The following is a 24957-nucleotide window of genomic DNA, read 5'->3' as shown; positions in this document are numbered from 1 at the left end:
TGGTGTCCAAACTGGCTTTCTTCTATGCATATAGCGACACATACAGAGAAAGCTTCTTTGAATGAAAATGGGACCAAAACACACTAATCTGTGGTTGTCTTTTTCTTCCACTTACTGCACTTTCTCAGCTAGCTCTCCCAGGTGGAATCTAAGGACAAACTTACTTCATCCTGTGAAGAGCTGAAAGGCATTGTTTTATAGGCATGTCTTCTAGAGATTCTTAAAGACAATGTGAAAAGTATTCACACACAATGATTTCTAAGACAAATTAAGTTTAAAAAAAGTAATTTGCAATAATGTATGGGATGAACTCAGGCAAAAAATAATAAAACAACTGTATGAATGTCTATGTAAAAGTATATACAGTGACAGTGCTGAAAAGAGATCCCCCTGGCAGCTGCTAACAGTGCTTACATCTGAAAAAGGAAAGTTGGAAGGTGATGGGGGAAAAAGGTTTTTCCTTTTTTATTCTTAACACATTGCTGACTTGATTGACTCTCTACATGACGAAGATATTCATAGTGCACTCATGTAAGTAAAATAAAAAAGCTTGGGGGTCTGTGTGCACATGAGGGCCTGGGGTTTGTGGGAACTCTCTATTCTTTCTGCTGCATTTTGCTGTGACCCTAAAACTGCTCTAATAAATAAAGTCTATTTTTAAAAAGCCAAAAAACTTTAAAATCTGTATGATCTCTAATGCAATATGGAATCCAGGAATGAATCCTGCAACAGGAAAGGGACATTAGTGCAAAAACTGATGAAATTCAATCTAGTCTGGAGTTTACTGAACAGAAAAGTGCCCATGTTAATCTCTTAGTTGCAAAGTTATATGAAAAATATTAACGAGTGAAACTGGGTGAAGGATAGACATGAACTTTTTGTACTGCTGCTGCAACTTGCCTTTTAATATCAATTCTTCCCCCCACTCAAATCCCCAAAACACCTGTATACTCCAACAGAGATACAATGGTAGTGAAACTGCTGCTTTATACAACACTCACATATTATACCAGGAGTGGTATAATCAGTAAAACTCCTAGAAAGCAATGTACTGATATGTGTTTGAAAGCACATGTAAAGGCCGGGTGCGGTGGCTCATCCCTGTAATCCCAGCACTTTGGGAGGCTGAGGCGGGCGGACCACGAGGTCAGAAGATCGAGACCATCCTGGCTAACATGGTGAAACCCTGTCTCTACTAAACATACAAAAAATTAGCCGGGCATGGTGGTGGGCGCCTGTAGTCCCAGCTACTCGGGAGGCTGAGGCAGGAGAATGGTGTGAACCTGGGAGGCGGAGCTTGCAGTGAGCAGAGATCGTGCCACCACACTCTAGCCTGGGCGACACAGCAAGACTCTGTCTCAAAAAAAAAAAAAAAAAGAAAAGAAAAATGGAAGTGCATGTAAAGTGCATGCTATTTAACTAAGCCTTTCTCCCCAAGTCTTTATCCAAGAAAAAAATTCAGAAGAAGAAAAAAATAGCTAAGTGTTATAGTACTAAATATCATACTATACTATAGTATTATTATTCATAACAAAGTGGAAATAAGCTAAACATTTAACAAAAAAGGAAAGGTTTCATACATAAGGCTAGAGCCATACATAAAATATTGAGTAATCATCAAAATAATTGCCAGGGCTGGAATAACATAATATTCATGATCTACAATTTGAAATATTTTAAATGCAGAACAAAATTTTGTGTAGACTGAATACAGTTCTTTAAAATATACATATGAAGAAGGTCTAGAAGAAAACCTAGAAATATTAAAATAGTTAGCTTTAAGAATGGGAAGATTGTCAGTATAAATGTTTTCTAAACATTGCTAATAACAGACACAAGGTTTTAAAAGAAAAAAACTAGCTACCAGTAAGTAAGTAAATATGCCATTTGTTCCTACAGTTAAAAAATTGATCAGGCAGGGCACAGTGGATCACACCTGTAATCCCAGCACTTTGGGAGGCCAAGATGGGCGGATCACTCAAGGCCAAGAGTTTGAGACCAGTCCAGCCAACATAGTGAAACTCTGTCTCTACTAAAAAGACAAAAATGAGCTGGGTAAGGTGGCACACACCTGTAATCCCAGCTACTCGGGAGGCTGAGGCACTAGAATCGCTTGAATCTGGGAGGCAGAGGTTGCAGTGAGCTGAGATCGTGCCACTGCACTCCAGCCTGGATGACAGAGTGAGACTCTGTCTCCAAAATAAAATAAAATAGATCATCTACAAACATTAGAAATACTAAGAGTACTAAAATTTATAAAATATGCCATTCCTCTATAGGCCAACATTGTCACAAACAGCTATTTTGATCCTGTATCTCTGAAATCATTTCTAGATACCCTGATTTATAGACTTGAACTACCTAAAAGATGCTGTCAAGATCAACACAAAACCATGGGCTTTTCTGAGCAAAAATGTACGCATTTGTTGCAAAATACGATACAACAATACATCCAGCTCCTACAAATGTCTTCTTGACAGTCACAGAATAATGCTAAGAGAAATAATCTGGCAGCCCACAAACAATTCCCAAAGACAGATGCGAAAAGACACAGCAAGAACTGCTCACTTGTCTGAAAAGGATCGGGAAGTCCTCCGCACCCTCAGCCTTCCGGATTCCCTTCCCTCCGCCACCTTCAGAAGCTTTGATCATCAATGGAAAACCAATTTTTTCTGCTGCCTGGATGCAAAGGGACAAACAGACCTCTTTAGAGGTTAGCCAGTTGCCAACTGCTACCAGGACAGAGGCAGTTCGGTTCTGGCCCCCCTGGCCCCCGCAGGCTCTGCATTTACCTCCAAGCCCTCATCTACGTCTTTCACACAACCCTGGTCATAAACATCTTCTGGGACACTGATTATTTTTCCCTGCTGCAGATCATCTTCTGTCCACTCCACTGTCAGGCCTGGAGAGTCACAAAGAAAGCTGATTCCTCCCAAATCCAGGAGAAACACACACAACCCAGAAACCACAGGGCCTCTCCCTCCTGACGTAGTGCTAGACCTGGGCTTCTGGACCAGTGGAATACAGACACTCCCTTCAGCTTCTCACAATGGCTTTTCATTTCCTCAAGAACTAACCCAACCTTGAATGAGAAATCAAGCTTAAGAAACTAACTGCCAGGCACTGTGGCTCATGCCTATAATCCCAGCACTTTGGGAGGCTGAGGTGGAGGGACCGCTTGAACGCAGGAGTTTAAGACCAACCCTGGCAACATAGTGAGACCTTGTCTTTACAAAAAAATGTTTATAATTAGCCAGGCATGGTGGCATGGGCCTGTAGCCCCAGCTACTGGAGAGGCTGATGCAGGAGGATCACTTGAGCCCAGGAGGTCAAGACTGCAGTGAGCCATGATCGTGCCACTACAGTCTAGCCTGGGTGACAGAGTGAGACCCTGTCTCAAAAACAAAACAACAAAAAAGGAAAGAAACTCAGACTGAGTCTACCAACAACAGCCATGTTAATCTAAATCCAAAAAAAAATCCCAATTCTACCTTATGGAATCATTTATATGTGAATAATTATTTCCCAAAACCATGCAAAGATTTAACAAATGAAAGTAAATTTTCCATCCCAAATTTAAAATTCAACTTTTAGGGGGAAAAAAAAATCAAATTTAATAGGAAACTTCTCAGACTGTCCTATTTATTTTTAAATTTGTCCTAGAAATTCCACTGTTAGGAATTTATCCTAAGAAAATTATTAAAATGCACACATAAATTTAGCTGTAAGATTATCAAAGCTCCATTCCTTTGAGTATTTTTTAAATTAGAAAAAATAAATTGGAAACAATCTAAATTATTTAACTATGAGGACTGTTAAGTCAATTATGATACATCCATAAGACATAATAATCCTATGCAGGCATCTTAAATGGTATAAAGTATATTTTTCACATAGAAAGATATTCATTAGTGAGGAAAAAAAAGTCACAAACTAGGAAATGTAAGATGGGTTGTTGCTTCCTTTTAAAGACAGAGTCTCATCACCCAGGCTGGAGTGCAGTGGTGCCATCATAGTTCACTGTAACCTCAACCTCCTAGGCTCAAGCCATCCTCCTGCCTCAGCCTCCTGAGTAGTTGGGACTACAGGCATGCACCACCCCAACCAGTTAATTTTTTTTTTTTTTTTTTACTTTGTCTAGAGATGGGGTCTTGCTATGTTGCCCAGGCTGGTCTTGAACTCCTGGCTTCAAGTGATCCTCCTCCCTCAGCCTCTTAAAGCACTGGGATTACAGACATGAGCCACTGGCGAAGATTTGTCTTTTTTTTTTTTTTTTTTTTAAATAATATGCCAAGAAAAATGTTGGAAAGGTAGATACCCACAGTGTAATACATGTTCAACACTGGGTCATAGGATTATGAATGATTTCCATTTCTTTTTTGTACCTCTTGTATTTTCTAAATTGCCTACAATAAATTGTACCACTTGTTTACTAACTTAAAATTTTAAAATATTTTGCTAGTGACTAAAAAATAAAAGTAAGTAACATTTGTAACAGAAAGAATTGTTACAAGCATACTTCTGTCACCCTGATTGTTCACTTTACCAAGACTGGGCTGAGAAGCTCCCCCAGAGGGAAGCTCGGGGTCCCTTACCGCTTCCACTCCAGGGCAGGGTTGGGACCTGCAGCGTCTGGGCGACAATGGTGGAGGCGATCTTATCTCCTAAGGCCCACATGGCCTCACTGGGAGGACCTGAGGAGTTGGGGACAAGAAGAGAAGCAGAATCTGGTCAGTCACAAGACCCTCGAGGCTGAGTGCCAACCGAGTGCATGGTGGTGGGGCCGGGTGAGAAGAAGATGACAGAGAAAATTCTCTGGTCCCAGCTTTCAAGGAGCTTAACCTCACGTCAGGGAAAGAAAATATCTGTTAGTCTGCTATTGCATCAGTCAACTTTCAATACATGTGGATTGTAAACCTGTTGTGAGTTACAACCTAGACTACAGTGGCATACACAAAATACACTTTGGGGGGAAGGCAGAAAGCTAGATCAAAGAGGTAAGCTAGGAGCTCAAAGAGCTGGACCACAGGTTAGCAAACTCTTTCTATAAAGAGCCAGATGGGAAATATTTTCAGTTATGCGAGCCTGCATGTCTCTGTCACAATGACTCAACTTTGCCAGTGTAGGGTGAAAGCAGCCATAGGCAATACATAAATGAATGAGCATGACCATGTTTTAATAAAACTTTATTTACAAAGGCAAGCCATGGGCTGGATTTGTCCAGTGGGCTGGATCATCAACCTCCAGAGGAATTAAGACTGATAATGAGAGTTCTGGGTGACTGTCAGACAGGACAGATGCCCGTATGTACTCAGAGCCCTCAGACAAAGAAAACGTCAACGGGCAGGGGACTCCCAGCTGTGCCTCAGGTGAATATCAGGTATTGATCTGCACTGAGCTGCTTCACATTTGGGTAAGACTGTTTTCAGACCCACAGGTAAGGAGAAGCAGGGATGTATTACACGATAGTAAATGATTCCCCTAAACTACACAAGGACATGGATATAATTACATGCGCAAATTTGTTACACAGGTAAACTCATGTCACAGGGGTTTGTGGTACAGATTATTTCATCACCCAGGTACTAAGCCTAGTACCCAATAGTTATTTTTGTGCTTTTCTCCCTCTTCCCGCCTTTCACCCTCAAGTAGTGTCTGCTGTTGCCCTCTTTGTGTCCATGTATTCTCATCATTTAGCTCCCACTTATAAGTGAGAACATGTAATATTTGGTTTTCTGTTCTTGTGTTAGTTTGCTAAGGATAACGGCTCCATCCATGTTCCCGCAAAAGACATAATCTCAGTATTTTTGATGGCTGTGTAGTATTCCATGGTGTATATGTACCACATTTGCTTTATCCAATCTGTCATTGATGGGCATTTAGGTTGATCCCACGCCTTTGCTATTGTGAATAGTGCTGCAATAAACATTCGTGTTCATGTGTCTTTACGGTCGAATGATTTTATATTCCTCTGGGTATATACCCAGTAACAGGATTGCTGGTAGTTCTATTTTTGGCTCTTTGAGAAACTGCCATATGCTTTCCACAATGGTTGAACTAGTTTACGCTCCCACCAATAGTGCATACGCATTCCCTTTTCTCCACAATCTCATCAGAATCTGCCAAGAAATGGTATCTCACTGTGGTTTTGACTTGCCTTTCTCTAATGATCAGTGATGTTGAGCTTTTTTTCATATGCTTATTGGCTGCCTGTGTGTCTTCCTTTGAAAAGCGGGCAGTTCCTAATTCCATGACTTGGCAGATTAGCTGTGTGCCCTTCCGCCCTGGGACTCACTCACTCCTCACAATGAAAGTGTGAGGTGGGAAAGCAAAGGGACCTCCGCTTTACAGGACAGGAGTAGAAAGAGGGTCAGACCCAGCAGAATGTCCCAGCAATGCCCCAATTCCCATGTATCCGATGGGGACACACTCTACCTAAGAAAGCAACTCCATTCTTGCACAGCAGCTCCGGAAGTTTAGGGTTTTCGGAAGCATGGCCCCAGCCAGCCCACACCGCCTGCAAACACAGAAAGGGGTGAGCAACAATCTTCCTTCAAGAATATGCCTCCCAGCTGGGCACAGTAACTCACACCTGTAACCCCAGCACTTTGGGAGGCCGAGGCAGGATCACTTGAGCCCAGGAGTTCAAGACCAACCTGGCCAACATGGCGAGATCCTGTTTATAAAATTTTTTTAAAAAAAGAATGTGCTTTGCATCACTTGAACACTCTTTTCTGTTATATCAGCCCAGGAATTTGGAGCCTTGTGGGACCTGGACCCTCTGCCCCTTGTGAACTGTGGAATTGAACTAGAACCAAGGGGCATCAACCCACACTCAAGGACCACGCTCAGGCACCCTGGTCCATCTACCTGCACGGGGATTCTCTTGGCAATGTCCACAATCAGCTCCACGTTGGCATAGTTGTTGTTATTAGGCCCTCCTGGGACGGGGACGTACTGATCCGCCATCTTGATGTACTCTGAAATTAAATGGGAGCGAGAAGAAAGGAACTGCTGACAGACGGATGTCAATGGCAGAACATTACAAGATGTGACCGTGTACAGCCATGGAAAGCAGAACCATGCAGACTTCTATGGCAACAACAGACAAATATATATGAAAATGTAAAGAGGGCCGGGCGCGGGGGCTCAAGCCTGTAATCCCAGCACTTTGGGAGGCCGAGATGAGCGGATCACGAGGTCAGGAGATCAAGACCATCCTGGCTAACATGGTGAAACCCCGTCTCTACTAAAAAATACAAAAAAAAAAGAACTAGCCGGGCGAGGTGGCGGGCACCTGTAGTCCCAGCTACTCAGGAGGCTGAGGCAGGAGAATGGCGTGAACCCGGGAGGCGGAGGAGCTTGCAGTGAGCTGAGATCCGGCCACTGCACTCCAGCCTGGACAACAGAGCAAGACTCCGTCTCAAAAAAAAAAAAAAAAAGAAAATGTAAAGAGAAGGCTGGTCATGGTGGCTCATGCCTATAATCCCGCACTTTAGGAGGCTGAGGCAGGCAGATCGCCTGAGCCCAGAAGTTCAAAACCAGCCTGGTCAACATGGTGAAATCCTGTCTCTACTAAAAATACAAAAATTAGCTGGGCATGGTGGTAGGTACCTGTAATGGAAAGTACTCGGGAGGCTGAGGTGGGCGAATTGCTTGAACCCAGGAGGTGGAGGTTGCAGTGAGCTGAGATCACGCCACTGCACTCCAGCCTGGGTGACAGAACAAGACTCGTCTCATTTAAAAAAAAAAAAAAAAAAAAAGGAAGAAAATTTAAAGAAAATGAAATATGATTTTAATTACATGAAACAGATGTGTCTCTGGACAAGGCCTGGAAGGGAACGAAGGACAAAGGAAGTAATCTGTCAACAGAGTGGGATTAGAGGTGGGTTTTTAAAAATATTTCCTATTTAAAGTTTATCTTACTATTGTTTTACCATTAAATAATATAATAGGGCTGGATGCGGTGGTGGGGAAGGAGTCCACTGCACAAAGGGCTCTGGGAAAAGCACCTTCAATAGAGGATCCAGCAGGTACCAAGACTCTGCAACAGGCCCAGGAGCCACCAGAGGCCAGTGTGACTGGTACCCGGCTGATGGAGGGCGAGAGGTTCAAGATGGAGTCAGGAGGGGACTTATGGGACTGGGTAAGAATCTTGAATTTTAGACTAACCAAGACGGGAGGACCCACTGGATAATACTCTGAACTCAGACCAGGGTTCCCATCCCACCTGCATCACATGACGGTTGTGTGACCCTGGACAAGTGATAAATTTACATCCCTGTGCCTCGACTGTGCCATCTGTAAAACAGAGCTATAAGTAACAAATGAGGCCATGTCCGTGCAGAGCTTGGGGCAGGAAGGCTTAGGGGATGGTGCTGAGGTTGCTACTACTGGGAAGAGCACACAGCCTCTGATGCATTTTAAGAAGAAGCACGAAAAGAACTGAAGACCTGACTTATGTTGGTTTTTGTTTTGCTTTTTTTTTTTTTTTGAGATAGTCTTGCTCTGTCGCCCAGGCTCGAGTGCAGTGGAGTGATCTCAGCCTACCGCAACCTCCACCTCCTGGGTTCAAGCAATTCTCCTGCCTCAGCCTCCTGAAGAGCTGGGACTACAGGCACCTGCCACCATGCCTGGCTAATTTTTTGGAGGTATTTTTAGTAGAGATGGGCAGGCTGGTCTCAAAATTCCTGGCCTCAAGTGATTCGCCCATCTTGGCCTCCCAAAGCGCTGGGATTACAGGTGTGAGCCACTGCGCTCGGATCTTAGTTATGCTTTTAGGTTTATGTTGTTTTATTTGAGACAGAGTCTCAGTCTGTTTCCCAGGCTGGAATGCAGTGGTGCAATCACAGCTCACTATAGCTTAGACCCCCTGGGCTGAAGCGATCCTCCCACCTCAGCTTCCTGAGTAGCTGAGACTACAGGTGCGTGCCACTGTACCCAGTTATTTATTTATTTTTTTTTTGTAGAGACAGGGTCTTATGTTACCCGCGCTGCTCTCGAACTCAAGGGCTCAAGCAATCCTCCCGCCTCAGCCTCCTAAAGTGCTGGGATTACAGGCACGAGCCACCACTCTGGCCAAGGTTTTTGTTTTTAACAACCTTCAGAAAACACAGCAGAATAAGTTACGTTTCTAAAAGGTCACTTTGGCTGCTGTGGGGAGTAGGGCCTATAAAAGGATAAGACTGTTCAGGAAAAAAGTAAATCATCCAACAGTTGTTTATAGAATGATTCATCATAAAAAACTCAGGCAAATGAACGGAAGAATGAACAAGTGATTGAAATACAGTTACATCCACCTGCAGGAAAACACCAGGAGAAACAGCCCCCAATCTGCTAGAACTCAACACCTGCAGGAAAACGCCAGGAGAAACAGCCCCCAATCTGCTAGAACTCAACACCTGCAGGAAAACACCAGGAGAAACAGCCCCCAATCTGCTAGAACACAGACATTTCTCAAAGATCCAATTTCCTCTGCATGTTAACCATTTGCATTTTTGTAAGGCACAGTCATTCTTGATGTCAGCAGACGTTTTAATTAAATAAAGAAGGAAGGACAAATAAATATAGACTCATGAGAGGTCCTGACCATCTGGAGTCCAGGATGGACTTGCCTGGGCACAGGGGAAGGAGGCGAGGGCAGGCAAGGATGGGGCGTGGCGGGAGGAGAGGGTCAAGGCCCAGGTACCTGCGTTGGCCTTAAGGTCCTCAGGGGTCACCATCACAACAAACCGGATGGCCCGCTCGTTGCGGAACATCTCATAGGCCCACCTGCGGATGGAGCGCATGCACTTCACGGCGGCGATCCCGTTGTTGGCAATAAGCACCTGCACGGGAAGACAAGGAAGGAGCTGAAGATGCACATCTACCTGTGCCGGGGGCCATGTGCTACCCCAAGTCCACTTCACAGCTGCAGAGCCTCCTGCAGCCCCTGCGACACAGCATTCCTCTTGGTATTTCTATGCATTTCCATGGCACACATCCCAGCACAGAGCAGGAGCTCAAATTCTGTCAGCCACATGAATGGACATCAAATAGATGGATGAATGGATGGATGGATGGATGGATGGATGGATGGATGGATGGATGGATAGATGAATGGATGGGTGTTTGGATGAAATATATAGATACATACTTTTTCATTTTATTTATTTATTTATTTTTAGACAGAGTCTTGCTCTGTCACCCAGGCTGGAGTATAGTGGTGCAATCATAGCTTACCGCAACTTCAACCTTCCAGGTTCAAGTGATCCTCCCACCTCAGCCTCCCGAGTAGCTGGGACTACAAGTGTACACCACCACATCCTGCTCATTTTTTTTGTTTTTGCGAAGACAGGATTTTGTCATGTTGCCCAGGCTGGTCTTGAACTTGAACACAAACCCAGGCTGGGCTCAAATGATCTGTCCACCTCACCCACTCAAAGTTCTGGGATTACAGGCATGAGCCTCTGTGCCGAGCCCAGTGAATGATGTTTTTATTCCTTTGGTGTAATCGTAATCACCCTTAACACTTTTTGATGTTTTACAGTACAATGTGTTTTACCTGCCTTATTTCATTTCATCCTCACATCAGCCCTTTGAAAGAGCTTTCACTATTATTTCTATTTGGGGGTTAAACTATTAAAACTCAGAGGAGCTAATGCACCCGCCCCAGGTCACACAGCAGAGTGAGGACTTGAACTTTCTACAGTCTGACCTGTTCTCTGAACTGCCCTCATGGCTGTCTGTGCATTCTAAAGGCTAAAGGTCTTAGATGTGGTAAGGAGGAACAGTGGTCAGTGCTGGTTGTCCCCAACCACAGAGAGCAACAGAAAGAGTCCTGATTTCAATTCCCAGTTGCGTCGTGAACTTGCTGTGTGGCCTTGAGAACACCCCTTCCCTCTCTGAGCTTTATGTCCACATGAAGAGGTCACCTTCACCTAGCCATGTCTCTAAAAAATAAAGCCAAAGCTCTAGTTTTTTTGTTGTTTTCTTTTTTTTTTTTTTTTTTTTTTTTTGAGACAGGGTCTCTGATATGCCTTGGCTGTGTCCCCACCCAAATCTCATCTTGAACTGTAGTTCCCATGATCCCCACGTGTCATGGGAGGGACCCGGTGGGGGGTAATTGAATCATGGGGGTGGTTACTCCCATGCTGCTGCTCTCCTGATAGTGAGTGAGTTCTCACGAGATCTGATGGTTTTATAAGGGGCTTTCCCTCTTTTGCTCGGCACTGCTCCTTGCTGCCACCTTGTGAAGCAGGATGTGTTTGCTTCTCCTTCCACCATGATTGTAAGTTTCCTGAGGCCGCCCCACCCACGCAGAACTGTGAGCCAATTAAACCTCTTTCCTTTATGAATTGCCCAGTCTCGGGTATGTCTTTATTAGCAGTGTGAGAGCAAACTAACACAGTCTCTGTCATCCAGGCTGTAGTGCAATCATAGTTCACTGCAGCCTCAACCCCTCAAGTTCATCTTGCCTCAGCCTCCTGAGCAGCTGGCACTAAAGGCATGCACCAGCACACTCAGCTAATTTTTTTATTTTTTGTAGAGATGGGGTCTTGCTATGTTGCCCAGGCTGGTCTCAAACTCTTGGGCTCAATCAATCCTCCTGCCTTGCCCCCAAAAAGTGCTGGAATTACAGATGTGAGTCACCATGTCCAGCCCCTAGTTTTCTTGTTTAAAAAAAAAAAATAGGCATATGGCTTCAAAGCTTGACTTACATAGCAACTTCATCATTTTAAGGCCTCCTTCATTGCTGTCTAATCTTCAAGACATTCCTGAAGGGTAAGTCTCATTAGAGAGTTGGGATGTGATCACCTCTGTTTTACAGAAGGGGAAACTGAACTCAGATCTCATAGCCCATGAGCGGTGGCACTAGAATTTGACCTCAGGGTTTTTGGTTCAGGTGAAATGTTCTTCTACCCTGTCAAAAAATGCCTCTTGGGAAGACATGATGAAATGGCTGGGCTCTGGCTTTCTCAGTCGATTATCAAAGCAAGGCTTGGTCAAGAGGGAAGGACTTTGATGATCCCAGGATCACACAGTTTCCCTTGGCCCCATACGTTCTAGTGCAACAAATGTGGGAGCCCCATGGGGGAGAGGCTGCTGTGGGCCAGCTTGCGGCTCTAATCCCCACAGCAGCAGCTTTCCCACAAGGAGTGTACAAGAGAAGGCAAGCCGAGGTCAACTCCTAAGCCAGAAAGTACAACAGCTCTGGGCTGAGCCCTTCTGTGGCCGCCCGAGCCTCTCTGGGCTCCTGAGAATTCCACACTAGCCACCAACTGAGCTGAGTGCAAAACAGTCTCCTGGCGAGTGTGACAACAATGCAGCTTCTGGATCTCCACCTAGGAGAGTTTAAATCCAAGGGTCTGGAGCAGGGTGGAAGAATCTGTATTTTCAACCATCAAGACCGTTGGCAAAGGCCAGGCGTGGCACGGTGGCTATGCTTGTAATCTCAAGACTTTAGGAGGCCAAAGAAGGAAGATCACTTGAGCTCAGGAGTTCAAGACCAGCCTGGGCAACATAATGAGACCCCTATCTCTAGAAAAACAAAAAACAAAACTAGCCAGGCATAGTGGTGCACACCTACAATCCCAGCTGCTCAGGAGGCTGAGGCAGGAGGATCACTTGAGCCCAGGAGGTTGAGGCTGTAGCAAACTATGATTGTGCCACTGCACTTCAGCCTGGGCAACAGAGTGAGACCCTATCTCTACAAAAATGATAACTTAAAAAAATAAAATAAAAAACGACCAGTGGCAGCCAGGTTTTGGAACCTGCATCCTGCATGAGTCTCTACCACTCAATACTGCACTTCGTGTGCTGGGTTGAGGGTGTGAGCTCTGGAGCCCAGCTCTGACACTGGGCAAGCAATCTCCTCTCTCTAAGCCTCAGTTTCCTCATCTGTAAAACAATACCTGACCAGGCTGAGGGAATGGCTAAATAAGATGCAATGATGTAAAGCAGGGGACATAATGCCTACCCCAGCACAGGCCCTCAATCGATGGCAGCTGTCACTGAGATTGTTATTATTATTATGACCCTGCTCTCCAGTAAAATGGAAAAGAACAAGGTCTTATAGCCAAACTGGCCTGGGTTCAAATCCCAGCTCCACCTCCTACTAATTACCTAATCTTGGACAACTAACATCAAATCTCTGAATACTAGTTTCTCCATGAATACAACGGCGATCATCAAACACTACGGATGACCCAGGGCCTTGTGCAAATGGTATAGGAGACAATGTGAAAAGCCTTCAGAACTGGCAAATCTCAGCTACTTCCCTTTCCTTACTGCCATTCTAGTAAGTCTGTCTTCTCTCCTCGAAGCAGCTACGAACCTCAGGAATGCACAGCTGGACTTATGCTTCCCATTCAGTAACCCAGAAAGTGGCCCCATTCCCAAAAGCACCCAGAGTCCTTTGCAGGAGCTTCCTGACCACGCCCAGAGGTCTTAGTCTCCCCATCTGTGAATGGGAGCGATGTACCTGTTGCATTGGGCTGTTGTGAGGGTGAAAAGCTCATGAAGTCAAGCACCCAGCACTGGGTGTCACAAGAGTGTGGCCCTCACCCCCTCACCCCCTCTCTGCAGCAGGCAGAGATTCAAATTGATTCAGATTGAGCCTGAACCTGAATCTCCCACCTCCAGCTGAGAGGAGGGGCCCCTGCACCCCAACCAGACCCTACCCAGAGTGCCAAGACCCGTCTGTACCTTCTCGATGACCCGATCCCCGCCAAAGCGTGTGACAAACTCAGCGGGAGAAGCCACTGTAAAGTCTCTGTGCAGGTCCAGCTTCTTGTGTTCCCGTCCCCTCTTCACCAGGTGGAGTCCCGACATGCTCGGCCTGCAGAGTAAGAATAAGGGGCAGACGTGCGTGACGGAAGAAGCCCGCGACTCAGAGCTCAGCACCTATAAAGCCAGTGGAGCAGAGAAGCCGAAGTGCACCAGAGCCCCTGTGCTTTGCACTTGCTCTCCAGAGCCCCTGAAGCAATTTACAAGGAGTCTCAAGGGCAGGAAGCACCTTCTCTTTTTTTTTTTTTTTTGGAGACAGGATCTCATTCTGTCACCCAGGCTGGTATGCAGTAGTGTAATCGCGGCTCACTGCAGCCTCGACCTCCTTGGGTAGCTGGGATCACAGAGGTGCATCATCAAGCCCAGTCAATTTTTTTTTTTTTTTTGAGACGGAGTCTCGCTCTGTCGCCCAGGCTGGAGTGCAGTGGCCGGATCTCAGCTCACTGCAAGCTCCGCCTCCGGGGTTTACGCCATTCTCCTGCCTCAGCCTCCTGAGTAGCTGGAACTACAGGTGCCTGCCACCTCACCCGGCCAGTTTTTTGTATTTTTTAGTAGAGACAAGGTTTCACTGTGCTAGCCAAGGTGGTTTCAATCTCCTGACCTCGTGATCCGCCTGTCTCGGCCTCCCAAAGTGCTGGGACTACAGGTTTGAGCCACCGTGCCCGGCCGCCCAGCCAATTTTTAAACATTTTTGTAGAGATGGAGTCTCACTATGTTGCCCAGACTGGTCCAAACTCTTGAAGTCAAGTGACATCAAAGCCTTTCAAAGCATTGGGATTACAGGCATGAACTACTGTATCCAACTGAAAGCACCGTAAGAGGCCAGCTAAGGCCAGCACATGAACTAGAAGCAGCAGTTTCTTCTACCTGTCCCAAGGTGGATGTTTAGATTTTAAATCCCAATTTTGACTTTACATGCTCATCATTTAGGAACCCAAATAATACTAAAAAACTTATAACAAGGGTGAGAGTTTTATGATCAGGGAAGAAGTCCACACATTCTAATCGTTCAGATTTATTACACAGTATTAATAGATTTCATGTACTTTTCTACATTTGTATTTCAGAAGTTTTTTAATTTTATTTTTTGTAGAGACAGGGGTCTCACTTTGTTGCCCAGGCTGGTCTTGAAATCCTGGCTTCAAGCAATCCTCCCACCTCAGCCTTCCAAAACACTGGGATTATAAGCCATGAGCCACAATGTCCAGATCACAAAATTTCTTTAGAAAACTGAAAACAATTTTTTAAATGTTTAACAACAAAACAGGTTTCCTGCCCTGTCCCTCCACACCAGAGGAAATTGATGCTGATTTTTTCTAGCAATTACACATCTCCATAGTCCTAAACAACATGTGTATACAATCTTGTGAGTCATCCATGTGAGACAGCATCTATGGCCTTCCCATCCTGAGAGATGTGAATTTAGTTCTCTCACAAGGCCACCCCATCAGCTCCCCTCCACCAGCTGGTCAATACCATAGAAGTCCACTGTAATTTGGCAAACCGGGTACTCAATGTTTTACTAGTTTGTGATCATTACTCACATATGAGAGCTGCAGTGTACCAGATTTTAGTTCCTTTTCGCCTTTTCCTGGAGTTAATGATTTTTTTCCTTTACTTAGTGTTCCTTGCACCTGTTGCTAAATCACCCCACTTCTCCTAATAGATTCTCAGTACACATAAGATAATTGATCAGGCCACATGCGGTGGCTCATACCTGTAATCCCAGCACTTTGGGAGGCCAAGGCAGGAGGACTGCTTGAGCCCAATTGATCAGTTCTTTTTTTTTTTTCCACTAGTGATATCTCTCCTGGAGGCCTCTGTTCTCCTTCCAAAGGTACTGGCTGTCCTCTAGGCCCCTACACCACCATCGCTTTGGGGCTTCCCTTTGCTGACATCCCTAGAATTCCCTTTGCCTTTCCTTGGGGTTGGATTCCTAAGTTGGGAGATTGGGTGGTTCTCTTTCTTGGTAGACTCCCTTGTTTCGCTGGGGCATATCCTCCAGTAGTTTCATCCACTTAACAAGATGGTAAAATGGCAGGGTGCATGACAAGATGACCTCACTTTCCCTGCCCTGTTCTTGACTGGGCTTCCTCATCACCATCACCCTGGAGATTCCCTGGAGTCTATGTTGAATCCCGTTTCCTGTCTCCTGTGTGTTGCTCTTCCTTGGTTTACCCTCTGGTTTCAGTGGAAGACATCCTCAAGTAGCTTTCTAAGAAAGGCTATTCAGGGCCAGGCATGGTGGCTCACACCTGTAATCCCAGCACTTTGGAAAGCCGAGGAGGGAGAATTGCTTGAACCCGGGAGGCGGAGGTTGCAGTGAGCCGAGATTGCACCACTGCACTCCAGACTGGGCAACAGGGTCAGACTCCATCTCAAAAAAAAAAAAAAAAAAATTTAAATTAGCCAGGCACAGTGGCACCTGCCTGTAGTCCTAGTTACTCAGGAGGCTAAGGTAGGAAGATTGCTTGAGTCCAGGAGGTCAAGGCTGCAGTGAGCTAGGATTGCACCATTGCACTTCAGCCTTTCTCCTGCCCTCACATTCAGCCTTACCGCTTGGCTGTGTATGAAATGCTAGGGAGGGCCAGGCATGGTGGCTCATGCCTGTAATCCTAGCACTTTGGAAGGCTGAGGTGGGTAGATCACTTGAGGTCATGAGTTTGAGACCAGCCCGGCCAATATGGTGAACCCCATCTCTACTAAAAATATAAAAGTTAGCCAGGCATGGTGGCGTGCACCTGTAATCCTAGCTACTTGGGAGACTGAGGCAGGAGAATCGCTTGAACCCGTGGGATGGAGGTTGCGGTGGGCTGAGATCATGCCACTGGACTCCAGCCTGGGCAACAGAGCGAGACTCTATCTCAAAGAAAAAGAAATTCTAGGAAGGAAAACCTTCTTCAGAGTTTTAGAAGCCTTGTGCCATTGTGTTGTGGCTTCCAAGGCTGCTAGAACGAGAGTAATTCTGATCCCTGATTCTTTGTAGGTGACCTGTTTTTACATATCCAGATGCTTATAGGAACGTCCCTCCATCCCCAGAACTCTACGATTTCACAGTGATGGGCTCAGGTGTGTGTCTGCTTCCACCAATGAGGCTGCACATCTCTCAGGCCCTCTCAATCTGGAAACTCCCATCCTGGGAATTTGTCTTCAAACACTTCTTTGATGGGATGAACATGGTGGCTCACGCCTGTGATCCCAGCACTTTTGGAGGCTGAAGTGGGAAGATCGCTTAAGGTCAGGAGTTAGAGACCAGCTTGGCCAACATGGTGAAACCCCGTCTCTACTGAAAATACAAACATTAGCCGGGCATAGTGGTCTGCATCTGTAATCCCAGCTACTTGGGAGGCTGAAGCAGGAAAATTACTTGAACCCAGGAGGCGGATGTTGTAGTGAGCCAAGATTGCACCACTGCACTCCAGCCTGGGCAATAGAACAAGACTCCATCTCAAAAAACAACAACAACAAAAAGAAACAAACACTTCCTTGTTGATGTCCTTACCTCTTTTTTTCTCTATTTTTTCCCGAAGTCCTATATTTGGATGTTGAAATTCCTACACTGGCCTACTGGTTTATGCATTTTTCCCCTCTCCTATTCACTGTCTTCTTCTACTCACTGGTTGATTTTCTCAGCCTCATCTTCTAAACATTCAGTGGAGTTCTTCATTTCTGCTATCATGTTTTTGATGTCTATGAACTTATTTTTGGCCTGCAAATGTTCCCTTTGTTATAGCATCCTCTTCCTATGAGTGCAACATCCTGTCTGACCTCAACGAGGATATTAATGAGAGCTTTTTAAGCTTCTCTTCTCCAGTGTGGTTTCTGTTTCTTCCAAGCTTCCTGCGTCTGCTGGTTTGGACCTTGACTTATATATGAGAAACTGGACCTCAGGGCCGGGCACGGTGGCTCATGCCTGTAATCTCAGCACTTTGGGAGGCCAAGGCAGGTGAATCACCTGAGTTCAGGAGTTCGAGACCAGCCTGGTCAACATGGTGAAACCCCATCTCCACTAAAAATACAAAAAATTAGCCGGGCTTGGTGGTGTGCACCTGTAATCCCCCCTACTCGGGAGGCTGAGGCAGAAGAACTGTTTGAACCTGGGAGGCAGGGGTTGCAGTGAGCCGTGATGGTGCCAATACACTTCAGCCTGGGCAACAAGAGCAAAACTCCGTCTCAAAAAAAAGAAAAAGAAACTGGACCCAAATGTCAGGGAAGCTTTGGTTCCAACCTTGTGACTATGAGTGAGAACGGAATTTCTAAGACTGTGGTGGACCTGGTTGACCCTGTGCTCAATGTAGGGTGAGGCAGGAGGGGCTGTGTGCTGGGGATCCCCTGAGTCAGTATGTTCAGCGTCTCTCTCTCTCTCTCTCTCTCTCTCTCTGGCCAGATTCCCCAGGGAGAAGTTTTCCAGTCTTCTGCCTGGACAGAAAAGGTCAGCCTGGAGCCCCGAGGGGAAGGCGGAAGTTCTAAGCATTCAGCACCTATTCGGACCCTTATCTTCCTATTTGGGATATAGGCCCCATGCCCTCAACTGTGCCTGTCGATCCCCTCTCCCAAGACCCTCTATATGTCCCTTTGAACTGCTGCCTTCTGTTGGGGTCAAAGTGGACAGCCCCCGCCACAGGAGACAGGGGAGGGGACCTGGGAGTCTTCTACCCAGTCCTTCTCATTTTGGTACCCTCCTTACCCCTCAGCTCCAGGGGCATCCCTTGCTGCCAGACACCATGCCTTTTGGGGGTTCTGTGGTACATATGGCCAGGGGTCCCCAACTTTCCTTACTGCTCCATTAGGAGTCAGCCTTAAGCCAGTGACCACTCATTCATCTACTTTCCAGTTTCTAAAAGGTTAATGCCACGCTGGGCACGGTGACTCACACCTGTAATCCCAGCACTTTGGGAGGCGAAGACGGGCGGATCACTTGAGGGCAAGAGTTTGAGACCAGTCTGGTCAACATGGTGAAACCCCATTCACACTAAAAAAACACAAGTAGCTGGGCATGGTGGCACACACCTGTAGTCCCAGCTACTGGGAAGGCTGAGGCACAAAAATCACTTGAACCCAGGAGGTGGAGGTTGCAGTGAGCCAAGATCACACCACTGCACTCCAGACTGGGCAACAGAGTGAAACGCTACCTAAAAAAAAAAGAGAGAAGAACTTTATTTATTTACAAAAAAAAGGGATGCAACCCAAGGAACATCATTTGAAGACAGACCCCTGATCTGGGGGAAAAAATGCTAAAGTATTAACAGCCGCTACCTCTTTGCTATGTTTTACAAAATGTTCTGCAATGATGTGTTATTTTCAATAAGAATAAAGCTATTTATTTTGTAACAGGAACACCCAAAGCCACAGCCACTCCAGTGCCCCTTGGGCAAAGCACTCAGTTTCCCATCTGTAAAATGGGGATAACAACACATACTTCATTCATAAGTCAATACATAGAAATAAAGGTTAAATAAGGTTCTGAGGATTAAATACGTCAAGACCTAGTAAGTAAAAGGTGGTGTTGGTGCATAGTAAGTGCTATATTATCACTCAGTGCAGTGATGCAGAGATGCAGCTGATCTCCTAACCTAACCGGGAAGAGCAGCAGGCCACTCATCTGCTCCCAGCTCCATGAAGCCCAAGGCCTGCTCCTGACCCATCCACTCTCCCCATTCTTTTTTGTATAAATTCAGCAGGTACAGTGTTGTTTTGTTACATGGATATATTATGTAGTGATGAAGTGTGGACCTGTAGTGTAACCATCACTCAAATAGTACACCTTGTGTCTAACAGGTAGTATTTCATCCCACTCTCCTCCCACCCTTCCAAGTCTCCAGTGTCTATTATTCCATACTCTACATCCATGTGGAAACACTATTTCGCTCCCACAGTGAGAATACGTGGTATTTGACTTTCTGACTTATTTCATTTAAGATGATGGCCTCGGCTGGGTGCGGGGGCTCACGCCTGTAATCCCAGCACTTTGGGAGGCCGAGGTGGGTGGATTGCTTGAGCCCAGGAGTTCGAGACCAGCCTGGGTAACATGGCAAAATTCCATCTCTACCAAAAACACAAAAATTAGGCAGTCTCACAATCCAGTCTCAAAAGAAATTAATTAAAAATAAATAATTAAATAATTAATTAAATAATTTTTAAAAAATAGCTTCCAGTTGCATCTATGTTGCTGCATAAGACATGTCATTCTTTTTTGGAGCACACTAGTATTCCCTGGTGTGCGTGTATATATATGTACATGTATACACATATACATACATATCTATACATGCTCACACATAGATACATGTATATATGTACTTACCCATATATGTGTATATGCACATTATATATAATACATAGATACATGTACATATATACATGTGTATATATATACACACACACCATACACACACACAAGAGAATATTACTGAGCCATAAACAAATTATATATATATATACACACACACACATATATATACCAAATTTTCTTTATCTAGTCATCTGTTGATGGACACTTAGGTTGATTCCATATCTTTGCTACTGTGAATAGTGCTGTGAATAGTACAGGTGTCTTTTTGATATAATTATTTCTTTTTTTTTTTTTTTTTGAGACTGAGTCTCACTGTGTCGCCCAGGCTGGAGTGCAGTGGCACGATCTCAGCCCACTGCAACTTCCACCTCCCAGGTTCAAGCAATTTTCCTCCCTCAACCTCCCGAGCAACTAGGGTTACAGGTGCCCGCCACCATGTCCGGCTAATGTTTGTATTTTACATGTTGGCCAGAGTGGTCTTGAACTCCCGACCTCAAGTGATCCACCTGCCTCAGCCTCCCAAAGTGCTGGGATTACAGGCGTGAGCCACCACAACTGAACTCCATGCTAATTTTACTTATTGTTTTCAACCAATCATGTTAAGATCCTCCCAATGAAAAGAGAATCTGAACGAGCAATTTCTTCTCCTTCGTGTACCTACCAAGTAGTGGGATTGCTGGAGAGACTGACAGATCTATTTTTACTTCCTTGAGAACTCTCCACACTACTTTCCACAGAGGTTGTACTAACTGACATTCCCACCCACAGCCGCACCCCTCATTCTGTCCACGACCTTCCCTGACTGGCTGGCTTGATCCTTCAGCTTCAGAAAGTCTGAGACCTCCCATGTCTACACACACAAACATTAAAACTCCAGCAATTTGACCTAAAGCACAACAACAACAAAAAAAAACTTCATTTTGTGGCCTAGGGGAAAAAAAAACATTCTTGACCACCATGTTGATTTCAAAACTGGTGACAGAGCCCCTCCATCAGGCAGGTCACAAGCCCATTACCGCAGGCTAGGCAAGTGAACACACAAAGCTGTTGGACTGGCCTTGTTTCAGGCCCAATCGCCAGGCAAGTGGCTATTTTAATTCTTTGTGATAAAGCTGGAAGCCAACCAACATTGGCTCTAGAGGGCTGACCTTCAGCCAGCATTTGCTCCCACTGAAGGAGGATCATCCGAAGTGCCATTGTCCAGTGAGAAGTCCTGTCCTTATACAGCTGGGCAAGGGTGAGAGCTGAAATGTTTCAAGGTGATTTTAGAAATGACTTGAGGTACAACCAACAGCAGAGGTGTCAGCCAAACACCAAATACAGTCAGCTGCCGGAGCACAAGACCAGGCAGAATAGTATCGGGAACGGAGGAAATAAACATTCTCGGTTGCCCACTATGGACTGGGCACAGGGGACTCCTCTGTGAATGTCCACAGCCCTGTATGGAGGAGGCTGTCATCTCCAGGTTCACGATGAGGAAACCGAGGTTCAGAGAGGACCATTTACCTCCAGTTACACAGCTGGCAAGTGGCAGAGCCCCGTTTCTAATCCAACTCCAGCTGACCTCAGAATCTAACTTCTAGGCAGAAAGACAATCTGAGATAAATGGAAGCCCCTCTATTAATTGGACTTTAAAATATGCATTACACATATGGCCTCTTATATTGCCTCTCAAATAAGAGACAAACATGTATAATGCTGAGTTTTTTGTTTGTTTGTTTGTTTTTGAGACAGAGTCTAGCTCTGTCACCCAGGCTGGAGTGAAGTGGCACCATCTCGGCTCACTGCAACCTCTGCCTCCCAGATTCAAGCGATTCTCCGGCCTCAGCCTCCCGAGTAACTGGGACGACAGGCACCCGCCACAACGCCCAGCTAAATTTTGTATTGTTAGTAGAAACAGGGTTTCTCGAACTCCTGACCTCAGGTGATCTGCCCACCATGGCCTCCCAAAGTTCTGGGATTACCGGGGTGAGCCACCACGCCTGGCCCTGAGGTCTTAACTGGGAGAAATTTTGCTCCCTGGGGAGCAATACCTGGAGATACCTTTGGTTGTCACAACTTGGGGGATGTGCTACTGGCATCTAGTAGGTGGAGACCAGAGATGCTGCTCAACACCCTAAAATGCACAGGATAGCTCCCTACAAAGAATTGGACAGTCCCAAGTGTCAAAAGAGCCGTAGTTTAGAAACTCTGGTAGACTACGGCCATCCTCCTAGGCTTTGAAGCCGGACCGCTTATAACCTGTGTAATTTTGGGAAAGTTACTTCAATACTCCGTGCCTCAGTTTCCTCACATGATGGAATTAACAGTCTCTCCCTGGGCCTAGCCAAAGTAAATAGCTTGTTAACACTTTAGCTACCATGTGCTTCTGCAGCATAGCATTACAGGAGCCCAGGTTGGGCCATTAGGCTAGGGCCCCGGCATTAACCAGACCTTCAATTCCTTCCCCTCTCTCTTCTTCTGTAAAATAGAGATGGTAATGGCTACCTGCACTGCTGAGAGCTGATTCTGAGCCAGGCAATGCTGTAATTATGACTACTTCCAAACAAGAAAGCAAGAAAGAACACTGTGTAGCCCAGTAAAGGCTGATATCGTTCAAACAGCACAAAACCACGCTCTCCAGAAATGGACCCTTGGAAATTTCTCAAGCCACCTACCCCATCAGTACCCCCTGGGATGACTACCTTGGCTAGGCCAGGGGTGGGTGGGCAAACTAGGACCCACGGGCCAAATCCACTTGGCCACCTGTTTTTGTATCTCCCACAAGCTAAGAGTGGTTTTAACTTTTTAAATTGTTTTTTTGTTTTGTTTTGTTTTATTTGTTTGTTTTGAAAGGAAGTCTTGCTCTGTCGCCCATTTGTTTGTTTGTTTGTTTGTTTTGAAAGGAAGTCTCGCTCTGTCGCCCAGGCTGGAGTGCAGCAGCACGATCTCAGCTCAGTGCTACTTCCGCCTCCCAGGTTCAAGTGATTCTCCTGCCTCAGCCTCCCGAGTAGCTGGGACTACAGGTGTGCGCCACCATGCTCTGCTAATTGTTGTATTAGAGACAGGGTTTTACCATGTTGGCCAGGCTGGTCTTGAACTCCTGACCTCAGGGCGATCCGCCCATGTTGGCCTCCCAAAGTGCTGGGACCACAGGCGTGAGCCACCACACCCAGCCTTAAATTGTTTTTTATAGAGACATGGTCTCCCTCTGTTGCCAGGGCTACAGTGCAGTGATGCAAAAATAGTTCACTGCAGCCTCAAACGCCTGGGCTCAAGTGATCGTCCCACCTCAACCTCTTGAGTAGCTGGGACTGCAGGTGTGCACCACCATGCCCAACTAATTGTTTTATTTTTGTAGAGACGGGGTTTCATCATGTTTCCCAGACTGGTCTCAAACTCCTCAAGCAACCCTCCTGTCTTGGCCTCCTAAAGTGCTGGGACTATAGACGTAAGCCACCGTGCCTAGACAACATTTTTAAATCATCAAAAAAAAAAAGAAAAGAAATCAAAAGAATCCTGTTTCGTGACACATAAAAATTACATGAACTTTCATTTTCCCCATCCATAAATAATAACTGATTGAAATACAGCCAGGCCTGTTCAATTACATAACTATGGCTCCTGGTGCAGGAAACAGCAGAGTTGAGTAGTTATAACAGAGACCACATGGCCACAAAGCCAAAAATATTTACTGTCTGACCGTTTACAATAGCAGTCTGCTGACCCCGAGCGAGGCACGAGTTTTCAACCCTGACATGATGAACTTTATCAGATTCCGATGCTGGGGTCCCACCAGCATCTCTAGGGGGTAGAGGTGGGGTACCCGGCATCTAGATTTTTCAAAATCCCCCCACCAGGAAATTCTAACATGTAGCCAAGAATGAAAACCCCTTATAGGTCTGCAGCCAATATTTGCATGCAGGCAGCTGGCCTTTCAGAGCAGAATTGCATGGCAGTGAAATGGGACTCATTAAAAAACAAATTCTGCCTTCTCATCCCCAACTTTATTTCAAGCCCTTCTGCGCTCTGATCCACACTCATTTCTCTACTCTCTGAACTGTGACCCCGTTCTCACGCCATGGAAAATCAGTCATCATTTGCGACCTCACCTACTTAGGAGTTCTGGCTTCTTAGATGGCCCAAGCCTTCAGGACAAGATCCCAAATGTCTCCCAACTCCAAAGGGCTCTTTCGTAACTGAACTCTGTGTTACTTATTATTTGCATCAATGTTTATGCTGACTCAGGGCAGTACTCAAGACCAGCAACTTCCACACAGAGTCTCAACGAACCAAGAAAGAGCTGAGCGTGGTGGCTCATGCCTGTAATCCCAGCACTTTGGGAGGCTGAGTTGTGAGGATTGCTTAGCTCAAGAGTTCAAGACCAGCCTGGGAAACATGGTGAAACCCTGTCTCTCTAAAAAATACAAAAGTTAGCTGGGTGTGGTGGCGCATGCCTGTGGTCCCGCTATTTAGAAGGCTAAGGTGGGAGGACTGCTTGAGCCCAGAGGCTGAAGCTGTAATGAGCTGTGATCATGCCACTGTATTCCAGTCTGGGCAACAGAGCAAGACGCTGTCTCTAATTATAATAACAACAACAACAACAAGAATAATAATAATAATAATAAACTCCAGAGAGGCCTATGAGGGCTAGTCGCTTGGACAGATGGGGAAACTGAGGTTCCAAGGCTTGATGGTACCTGCTCCAGAAGATCACACAGCTTGGTGGCAAAGTTGGATCATCCAAATCCATCTTTTTAGCCACTCTAAACTAAGAGAGGAACAACGCGGTCCCCCAATAAAGTATGTCCATATTATTATAAATAGGGTGACCCCATGTCCTGGACTTGCTGGGACAATTCCAAATTCGTGTGAGGTTTTTTGTTTGTTTGTTTGTTTGTTTCATTAAAGTGGTTTGA

The 24957-nt window shown here is 45.6% G+C and overlaps 1 protein-coding gene across 1 annotated transcript in view; it reads right to left on the bottom strand.

Moving 5' to 3' along the window:
* The window catches only part of ACACB (acetyl-CoA carboxylase beta), a 134652-nt gene that overhangs the window by 91676 nt on the left and 18019 nt on the right, over positions 1 to 24957 (bottom strand). The window contains 7 exon segments of the mRNA XM_026454618.1: positions 2569 to 2679; positions 2793 to 2902; positions 4596 to 4694; positions 6436 to 6517; positions 6871 to 6980; positions 9689 to 9827; positions 13687 to 13819. Of these exon segments, the coding sequence (XP_026310403.1) occupies positions 2569 to 2679; positions 2793 to 2902; positions 4596 to 4694; positions 6436 to 6517; positions 6871 to 6980; positions 9689 to 9827; positions 13687 to 13819 (784 nt within the window).

The sequence above is a fragment of the Piliocolobus tephrosceles genome, chromosome 10 (assembly GCF_002776525.5).
Source record: "Piliocolobus tephrosceles isolate RC106 chromosome 10, ASM277652v3, whole genome shotgun sequence".
Classification (NCBI taxonomy): Eukaryota; Metazoa; Chordata; class Mammalia; order Primates; family Cercopithecidae; genus Piliocolobus; species Piliocolobus tephrosceles.
This window is presented reverse-complemented; position numbering and strand designations above follow the sequence as displayed.